Source organism: Mastomys coucha, unplaced genomic scaffold (assembly GCF_008632895.1).
Source record: "Mastomys coucha isolate ucsf_1 unplaced genomic scaffold, UCSF_Mcou_1 pScaffold21, whole genome shotgun sequence".
In the NCBI taxonomy this organism is placed as follows: Eukaryota; Metazoa; Chordata; class Mammalia; order Rodentia; family Muridae; genus Mastomys; species Mastomys coucha.
In genome coordinates this window covers 117084395-117094634 of record NW_022196904.1, presented here as the reverse complement: position 1 = coordinate 117094634, position 10240 = coordinate 117084395, and the positions used below count along the sequence as shown (strand labels likewise).

At 47.7% G+C, this 10240-nt stretch overlaps 1 protein-coding gene across 1 annotated transcript in view; it reads right to left on the bottom strand.

Annotated features, from left to right (window-relative positions):
* Positions 1–8468: 8468 nt before the first annotated feature.
* The window catches only part of Trim72 (tripartite motif containing 72), an 8365-nt gene continuing 6593 nt past the window's right edge, over positions 8469–10240 (bottom strand). Inside the window, exon 7 of the mRNA XM_031388457.1 lies at positions 8469–9895. Coding sequence (XP_031244317.1) covers positions 9321–9895 — 575 coding nt within the window. The 3' untranslated portion in view covers positions 8469–9320. The remainder of the gene's footprint in view (positions 9896–10240) is intronic.

The window sequence follows — 10240 nt, the reverse complement described above, 5'->3', positions numbered from 1 at the left end:
TTCTGTAGTGGTCTCCATATGTTGAAAAGTTTCCTTGATGGGGAGTGAAGACTACACTTACCTTCAAGTGTAAGGACAAATGTGTAGATTGTAGTTAGGGATTATGCTGGTTTAGTAAAGCTATTGTAGGTTCTCCAAGGTCCATGACTTCACTAACACTGAGTAGTTGGCTAGGTTTCCAGTACCAGGCATGGCCTCTCTTTTGTTGAGGGTCTTAAGTCCAATTACAGAGTGGTTGGCTAATACCAAGGTATGTGTGCCACTATTATACTCCACCTTACTGTTACCTTGCTATGTTGGTCAGTGTTGTAGTTCATAGGCATTGCAGCTGTACAGTGTCGTTGGCTGCCTCCCTTCTTTAGGACAGGGTGTTCAGATCAGTTCCAGCTCAGGGGCCTCTGGGTGGTAGCTGAACTGCTCAGCCCACCAGCTCTCCTGCACCCACACCAGCAGGGCAAGCTCTCCAGCACTGCCCCAGCTAGCTCGCCCAATGCCACATTCAGCAAGGAACGGGGTCACCTCTCCCACTCGCATGCTCTGGGACCAGTTTACCCTTAACCATGCCAGTAGAGCCAGCTCTATTTTGCTTCCCGAGTGAAGTACAGGCCCTCCTCTCCTGAGCACTGCAGCAAGTGAGGGGCTGGGTCAGCTCTCCTGCTCTCACACCCTTGGAGCTGGCTCACCTGCAACTCCCCCACCCCAACCAGGGCACAAAAAGTATCTGATAGGAGTCCCAGTGATGAACCAATATTGATAGTATAACAGGAGCCAGGAGCCTTGAACCAGACTAGTGACTCATTGCAATGAACATTAGCAAGTAAAGATATATGGACAAAAGAGTATACTGTGAGACACACTGTCACACTCTACAGCTTCTACAATGAGATTCTTTTTTCTCTTGGAGGGTGGGGTTACATGAGCAGGTACAAAGGGATGGGGATTGTGGTGTATGATGTGAAATTCTCAAGGAATTTAAAAGTCAAATACAAAATAAAAAAGAGAAACAACCAGCCTTACTTGTCTTGGGTTTCCATGTAACCAACTTCACCAGCTAAGCTAATACATTGCTTAATCTTAAATCTTCCATGACCCTAACCCAAAACAGTGCAAGTCCATCACTTACTCAAAACACAAAAAATAGAGGTTGAAAGCACTCTTATAAAATGAAAATCCACCACACTGTTGAACACAATTTTTGTAAGTATTATCAAACACAAACTTATGAATATTGCTTGATAAACAATGATGTTTATCTGGATCATTTTGGGGCCAGTTGAAATCTGTGACTTAATGTCTTGGAACACTGTTAAAGATGTCTGTAAAGTGTCTCTCATTCCCTCCCCTTAACATGCTTTTTGTACTGTTCAATAAAGACAGAGCAAAGCCATTTGTAAGGGTCAGCCACACAGCCACCCAGAGACTCAGATGCAAACACAAGGACAGATTTATTAGACAGCCCTTAGTCAGGCACACATTCAGACTCATACAACAGACAGAGGACTAAAGACACAGAATGAAACAAAGAATTCAAACCTGGGATCCCTCTTAGTTAAGTGACACCAAAGGGAAGTGCTTTGATTTCTTTCTTTGACACCAACACATTATTGGTGGCTTGCAGTTTATTATTAATGCAGACAAATTGGCTGCATTTTAGAGCTCCACGTGAGGGGTCTTTAATGTGTCACACACAGAAGTATGTTATACCCCATTAATAGATACAAATATTATATATTAATTAAAAGTGAAAAATAGTTGGGTGGTAGTGGTGCCTGCCTTTAATCCCAACACTCCAGAGAAGAGGCCGGCAGATCTCTGAGTTCGAGGACAGCTTGGTCTACAAAGGGAGTTCCAGGACAGTCAGAGTTACACAAAGAAACCCTGTCTTAAATAAATAAATAAATAAATAAATAAATAAATAAATAAATGCAAGCTTGCGGGGAGGCGGCCTCCTGAGTCCCTCCTTCAGTCCGTGGTGGAGAAATAGCCCAGTCTTATGCTGGTCTGCTTCCAGGAAACACAGTTCAAAAGGACAATGGCTTAGTCATGCCCAGAGAACAGTGTTTCACAATAGCTCAGCATCCTTTAAGAGGGCTAGAGATACAGCCTTCAGGATTTCCTAGTGACAAGGGCAGAGCCAGTGTCCTCACTCAAGTCAATGTCCTTCTGCCTTCACAACAGGCTCCCCAACCTCAAAGCAAGTGAACTCTCCTGTAACAGGGCCCAGACTTTAGCACAACTGACTCCATGATGGAAGGACCATTCGGGCCATAAAACTCAGCATGTAGACAGTCCCACCTGCCAAAACTAAAACAAAGGCCTAATTCATCAAAGCCCATAGTTCTGGGAAAGTCCTAAATGTACTAACCTTGCTTTTCAGCTTCAGTAGTTCTGGCTAACAGTACTTGTTAACTGAGTATGCCAACCCAGACCATGGTTTTTACGCTTAAAATTTCACCTTAAGAAAGGCTCAGGGCGATCATTGGGATCCATAATACCAAGTGTAGTCACTGGCTGGCTAATGAAGACTCTCTTTGACTTAAACCCATGTCCGAGCAGTCTTCTTTGGTGGATACCCCACCACACTCTTATGGAGACCAGAGGTCTCCTTTCTGGATTGCAGAAGTTAGAGTCTGGATGAAGCCTGAGGCGAGCCTGATGTCTGTCACCAGGATTTAGAGATCTTTATGAACTGGACAACTTGTGCTAGCTTCCAGACTATAGCATTCCAAAAGGTAGAATAGAGATGGCTAGGAGCAGCTGAGATATCCAGACAAGAAAAAAACATAAGACAGTGTCCCTTAAACAGGTAGGAATGCATGAGACACGCCTCCCCCCGCCCTTGCGCGCATGTGCACACACACAGACACACACACACACACACACACACACACACACACACACACACACACACAGTGAATCCTGGAGAAAGCAGCAGGAGTGAGATAGGAGTAGCCTCTGCCCAAGAGAACTGCCTGCTGTGGCAAAGAGACCAGATAGTGATCGTACTTCCTGTAGCGGGAAGGGCAGTCTGGGGTAGGGGTGGGACAGGGCTGGAGAGAAAGATAGCTCAGTGTTTCAGAGCACACACTGATCTTACAGAGGACTTGAGTTCAGTTCCCAGCACCTACATTAAGCAAAGTAGCTCAAAAACACCTGTGATTTTAGCTCAGGGGGATCCAAAGCCTCTGTCCTCACACATGCACATAACCCCACATAGATACGCATGCATGCACATAGTTAAAAACAATAAAGATAAGTGTCTTAGTTAGGGTTTCTATTGCTGTGACAAAACACAACTGACCAAAAAGCAAGTTGGAGAGGAAAGGGTTTATTTGGCTTACACTTCCATATTGCTGTTCATTATTAAAGGAAGTCAGGATGGGAACTCAAAACAGGGCAAGATCCTGGAGGCAGGAGCTGATGCATAAGCAATGGAAGAGTATTGTTCACTGGCTTCCTTCACATGGCTTGCTCAGCCTGGTTGGTTGGTTGGTTGGTTGGTTGGTTGGTTGATGGTTGGTGGTTGGTTGGTGGTTGGTGGTTGGTTGGTGGTTGGTGGTTGGTTGATGGTTGGTTGGTGGTTGGTTGATGGTTGGTGGTTGGTTGATGGTTGGTGGTTGGTTGGTGGTTAGTTTTTGTCTTTTCTAATTTATTTATTTGTCAGAAGCCATCTAGGAAAGGCTATGGCAAGCAAGTGAGTTTTCTGGAAATGGCCCACCGAATTGCATGGCTGCAATGGGTGTGCTCTGAGATGCAGGGCCCTCAGAAGCCATCAGCTTTTGGCCCCTAAATAGCAAGAGAGAGTTAAATTGCCAGAAGTCATCAGTTTTTGGCCCCAATTGCAGACACCACAGCCCTCACTCCCTTGTTCAAGAACCTGCCTGTGGGGGCAAGACCCAGAATTTATTTACTATACACCCCAATTGAAGCCTGCCCTCCCTCCTCTCCTAGTCCCCCCATTTCACCTCACCCCCTATCCCTCTCTTCCTTTCTCCTCAGAGAAGGGAAGGGCTCCCATGGATATCAACCCGCTGTGGCATATCAAGTTGCTATAAGACTAGGCTCATCTTCTATTGAACCTAGACAAGGCAGCCCAGTCAAGGGAAAGGGATCCAATGGCAGGCAACAGAATCAGAGGCAGCCCCATCTCTCGTTGTTAGGGGAGCCACATGAAGACCAAGCTTCACATTTGTTACACATGTGTGCGGGGCCTAGGTCTACCCCAGGCATGTTCTTAGGTTGGTGGTTCAGTCTCTGTGAGCCACTATCAGCCCGGGTTAGTTGATTCTGTAGATTTTCTTATAGTGTCCTTGACCCCTCTGGTTCCTTCAATCCTTCTTCCCTCTCTTCCACGAATTCCCCAAGCTCCACTTAATGTTTGGCTGTCGGTCTCTGCATCTGTTTCTATCAACTGCCAGATGAAGCCTCTCTGGTGATAGTTATCCTAGGCTCCTGTCTGAAAGTACAGTCTAATATCATTAATCGTGTAGAGGTGGGCTCTCTCTAATGACATGGGGCTCATACTGGACCAGTCGTTGGTTGGCCATTCCCTCAATTTCTGCTCTATCTTTACTCCTGCACATCATGTAAACAGAACAAAACGTAGATCGAAGATTTTGTAGGTGGGTTGGTGTCCCCATCCCTCCATTGGAAGTGCTACATTTACACAATGGAATACTACTCAGCTATTAAAAACAAGGACATCATGAAATTTGCAGGCAAATGGATACTAGAAAATATGCTGAGTGAGATAACCCAGACCCAGAAAAACACTTATGAGTGGCTATTAGCCATAAATTACAGGATAACCAATCATACCACAATCCACAGACCCAAAGAAGCCAAGTAACTAGGAGAACCCAGGGGAGGATGCTTGAATCTCACTGAGAAGGGAAAATAACATAGACACCAGAGGTGAATAGAGAGAGGGAACTGGGTAGGAGAGGGAATGGGAGGACCAAGGGAGAGAGAACTGGGTTTGGTATGGAGGCTGCATTTGGGATGAACTAGAAACCTGGGACCCTAACTCTAACCCTAAACCTAACCCATTCAAGAGGCCCTGAGTTTGATCACCAACATCAACACACACACACACAGAGACAGAGACAGAGACAGAGACAGAGACAGAGACAGAGACAGAGACAGAGACAGGAGATAGACTGCATCCCTTCTCCACCTGAGGTCACTATAAATCAGATGTGATGCTGAATTATGCTAAGTGCTTCTCTTTTTAATTAATTCACTTATTTATGTTGGGAGAACATGCCCATGCCACAGCCCATTTGTAGGTCAGAGGACAACTTGCTGAAGTTGGCTCATTCCATCCACCTTACAGTGCCAGGGATCAAACTCAGGAAGGAGAGGAGGAGGAGAATGCCAAGACCATGGCTGTAGTTTGGTTCTGAAAGGTCCCCCACAGGCTCACAGTGATTGTGACAGGCTTTCTAGCCCAAGCTGGCCTTAAACTCACAATGTAGCACAGGCTAAGCTTCACTTCAGATTCTTTTGCCTCCACCTCCCAAATGCTAAGATAGCAAGTGTGTGCCACCTCATTTGTACTGTGCTGGGAACCCCATTGGGGCCTCCAGCATCCTAAGCCAGCCCTCTACGGCTGGAGCTACATCTGTAGCCCAAGTTATCCTGCCATTGTTCTTGTGGGTGGAGACAGGGTCTCAGGTAGCTCAGGCTGGCCTCAACCCTGAATATCTGGTCCTGTAGTGTCATCCCTCATCTCCCAAGTGCTGGGATGACAGGTATGTACCACCATACCTATGTGGTGCTGAGGATCAAGCTCAGGGCTTGGTGCAAACTCAACTGAGCTAAATTGCCAGTTCTAGGCTGGTGTTGTGAATGCCATTCCCCAGCTGGTGGTGTGATTTTAGTGGGAAAGTGGAACAATAGAAATACAGAAGAACAAATGCTAGGTTCTCTCACATATGTGTACTCTAACTTCATTTTTATATAAATGAGCACACACACACACACACACACACACACACACACACACACATACATATACAGAAGCTGCTCAGTGTGGGTCCAAACTGCAAGAGTAGTATGTGCTGATCTAGCTCTCCAGCCCCTGAAATGAGCAGGAAGGGCCTGAGTCACAGAGCATGGCTATATTTAGCTAATTTTGTGCTGGTGTGACTAAAACACCTGGCAGAAGCAACTTAAAAAGAAAGATTAGTTTTATTTCATACACACACCCCTGCCTCCTTCTTCCCACCCGCCCCACACCCTCTGTTCCCTGTTGTCACTTTCTACCTTGGTGTTACACATAGTCTATTATTCTGGGACTCCCTTAAATATTTTTCTCCTCTCACATTTGACTTTCTAGTTTTATGACCTTTACACGCACACACACACACACACACACACACACACACACACACACGCACACAGTTAAAAGTAAAATATTTCTTAAGATAACATCATTTCATTTACACCTAGAAGGTTCTAGGACCCCACATAAGATGCTACAGAGCCTGGTAGAGCTTTAATTGTTGTGAGGCCCAGTGTTGTGGAAATAAATTAGGTGTAAAGTACAAAAGTATTGGGCTGGAGAGATGGCTCAGTGCTTAAGAGCAATGGCTGCCCTTCCAGAGGTTCTGAGTTCAAGTCCCAGCATCTATATGGTGGCTCACAAATGTAATCCCATGGGATTCAATGCCCTCTCCTGGTGTGCAGATACACATGCAGGCAAAACACCCAAGTACATAAAATACATTAAATAAAAAATAAAAGCAAATATGTTGACACATAGCAAGTTCCTAAGGCAGTTTTGTTTTCTCATTTAAATGTGGTAGGTGTGGATTTTGGAAGGCAGGAGGTGTCTCAGCAGCTCTGAGTCCCCTGCTTTCCCATTCTCTGCTGCCCTAACACATTACCTGAGTCTTGGCAATGTTTAGAGAAATGGGTTTACATAACCCACAGCTCTGGAGGCCCAAGAACATGATGCCAGCATCACTCAACTTCCAAGTGATGGGAAGGGGGGCAGAAGGGAAGTGGGGAGGGAGGAAAACAGCGACATCAGCCCACGGTGCTTTTGCCTGGTCTGAGGTAAATCAAGAAAAGGCAAACACCATCTATGCAAGGTTACTTGGGCCTTGCTAGAGCCCAAGAGCCGGAGTTTCTGATCAGGACTCTCCTCCAACATGAGAACTTATAGTCTGAAGAGCTCAGTATTACTTGATAGCCTTGACAGAAGCAGGTGGCATACATGGGGCCATCTTAGGGCAACAGCCTGCAAAGCATTGCTTCTCATTAAAGAATGTAACACAGCCACAGGTCTTTCTCATCTCGAAGCAGATGTGTGCAGAACAGCAGGTTGTGCAGTAAAAGAAACAGGGGGCTGAGAAGAGATGTGGGGGTTAAAGTGGTTACGGTGCAAGCATAAGGAACATGATTCAGATCTACAGAACCCACAGAAATGCCAGCTGGCCATGGCAGCCTGCGCTGTTTCAGCAGTCTGGAGGAGAGACAGAGGGTCCAGAAGTAAACTGGCTGGCTAGACTAGCCCAACTGGCGAGCTCTGGCTTTGAGTTCAGCAAGAGACCATGTCTCAATACATAAAGCGGAGAAGAATCAAAGAAGACCTTCAACATAAACTACTATCCTCCACAAATGCACACACACAATTAAGAACAATAAGTTTTGCCGGGCGGTGGTGGCTCACGCCTTTAATCCCAGCACTTGGGAGGCAGAGGCAGGCAGATTTCTGAGTTCGAGGCTATCCTGGTCTACAGAGTGAGTTCCAGGACAGCCAGGGCTACTCAGAGAAACCTTGTCTCGAAAAAACAAAAAGAAAAAAGAAAAAAGAAAAAGAACAATAAGTTTTGTCTAACCTAAGAAGGTAGCCCAGTGGTGGTAGCATAGTCCTTTGATCCCAGCACTCTGAAGGCAGAGGCAGGCAGATCTCTGAGTTCAAGACTAGCCTGGGCTACAGAGCAAGGTTCCAAGGAAGAAAGGAAGAGGCCAGTTTGGTAGCCCCACAGAAACCCTTATTTGCTCCCAGCAGCAGGGCCACAGAAGGACGCCGTGGAGCTCTTTCTCTTGGGAGACACACAGAGGATTTCTTCAATGTTCACACAAAAACATATTCTAGAGGCAACGGGAAAGACCAAGACTTTTCTTGCCTCTCCACTCTCCGTCGGGCAGATTTTAAGTGTTAGTTGAAGCAAGCAATATAATCCGACTTAATGCCTCTTGTCTACGCTGACAACCTACAGTCAGGGTGTGCTCTCAGTGTCATCCCAAGCTGACCAGCAACTTCCGGATCACTTAGAAACTTGTCACAACCAGCCGTCTTTGCTGAGCATGGTGGCGTACACCTGTAACCACAACACTACAGAGGCCGAAGAAGAGAATCAGGAATTTGAAGCCAACATGGGGCACATAGTGAATCCTCTGCCAGCTTGAGTTACATAGCAAGACCTTGTCTCTAAAGACAGATATAGAGACAGAAATAGAGACAGAGAGGGAATCTGTTTATTTTTTAACATGTAGCAGTGTTTTGCCGGAACATATATCTGTGTACCACAATGCCCACAGAGGCTGCAAGAGGCCATCAGATTCATTGTGATTGGAGGGTTATGAGTCACAATGTTGTCGCTACTGAGAACTGAAACCTCAACATTTCTGCAAGAGCAGCAAGTGCTCTTAACACCGAGTCATCTCTATAGCGTCAAGAAGCCCTCTTTGACACTGCTCCCCGTCCCTGACCTACTACATCAGAAACACAGTCACTATTGTTTGTGATAGAGTCCTGCTGGCTTTCAACTTGCCATCCTCCTGCCTCAGCCTCCTGGGTGCTGGGATTATTATAGTCGTGCACCAGCACCCTCTCAGGATTGCTGGGGGCTTTGAAAAGGCAGTTAGATACAAGCATTAACTGAAAACCCATCAGGTATGAGGAACCAGCAACCTTGAAGAGGAGGGGATCTTCAGGAGTGGATTGCAGGGCTGAAGGGACGATTGTTCCACAAACTTCCCAAGAAAGATCCTCCTCTAAATCCCTTCCAAATCCTATCCTCTCCCCAGCCTCCCTAAACCTCAGCTTCCTCCTGAAACTCTTGGCCCAAACTCAGATTTCCTCCCTGACCTGAGTAATCTTCCCTCCATCCCTCACGTCAGTCTCCTGTGCATCCCAACCTGTGTACTTCCCTGAACTCTATAAGACAAACAACCCTCCCTGCCCACCCCAGCCTAGTCTTCGGCCCTAGAAATCCGGCCCCCACCCGACCCATCCAGGCCTAACAAAGGTGACCTAAGTGATCCCACCGCCTTCAGGACCAGGTCTCCCTCCCAGTCGCTAGAGCTCAGGCCTCCTCGCCATCGGGCCCCACGAGCAGCAGGGGCTGAGCATTCTTGCCCTTGTCGTGCCAGCACACATCAAAGATGGGGTACACCGGCCCGGGCAGACGCTCATGGAAAGAAAAGAGCGGCGTAAGTGCGTCAGGGTTGCTCGCATCATAGAAAGCCAGGGCGCCATCAGCGAAGCTTAGGTAGAGACCAATGCGCGCCGGCGGCCTCTCTGGAGTGCGCAGTGCCCGTGGCTCCTTGGCCTCCACGTGTGCCTCCAGGATCTTGCCATCGCGTAAACCGAGCAGCCACAGCCCCTGTGAGGGCACCGCGTGCAGCCGGCCACGGCGGCAAGCGTCAGCCGCCATCACTCCCAGGGCCCAGCGCGGCTTGTCGCCCACCTCCACCTCCCAATAGTGCTCGCCCTGTGACAGCTGCTGCTGCGCCACCACCGCTAAGGCCTTGTCGAACTGGCGCGCGTCTTCTCCAGCCGGCGGCGCCTTCTGGTCGGAACACTCCACTCGGCGACCAGAGGGGGACACCACCAGGCTCGGGTGCGCAGAGCTGGGGTCAAAAGTCAGTTCCTCCAACGCTGCCAAAAACAGACAATGGTCAGGCTAGCTCTGTGGAGCCTTTCCTCTCTCAAAGGACCTTAGACTACGCAACCCCTCTCCACACACGCACAGCGTTTGCTCAGCTGCACAGTGAAGCAAGTGGTGAGCAGGACTGGGAGATACCAAATGAGTGATATTTTTTTTGAGGCCCACAAAAGGCCCAAGATCCACAAGAGCCAGGAAGCCCGGTTCTGTCTGCCTTGATGTCATCTCTGGGCCTTAAAAATTTTCTCTTGAGCCGGGCAGTGGTGGCGGACGCCTTTAATCCCAGCACTTGGGAGGCAGAGGCAGGCAGATTTCTTAGTTCAAGGCCAGCCTGGTCT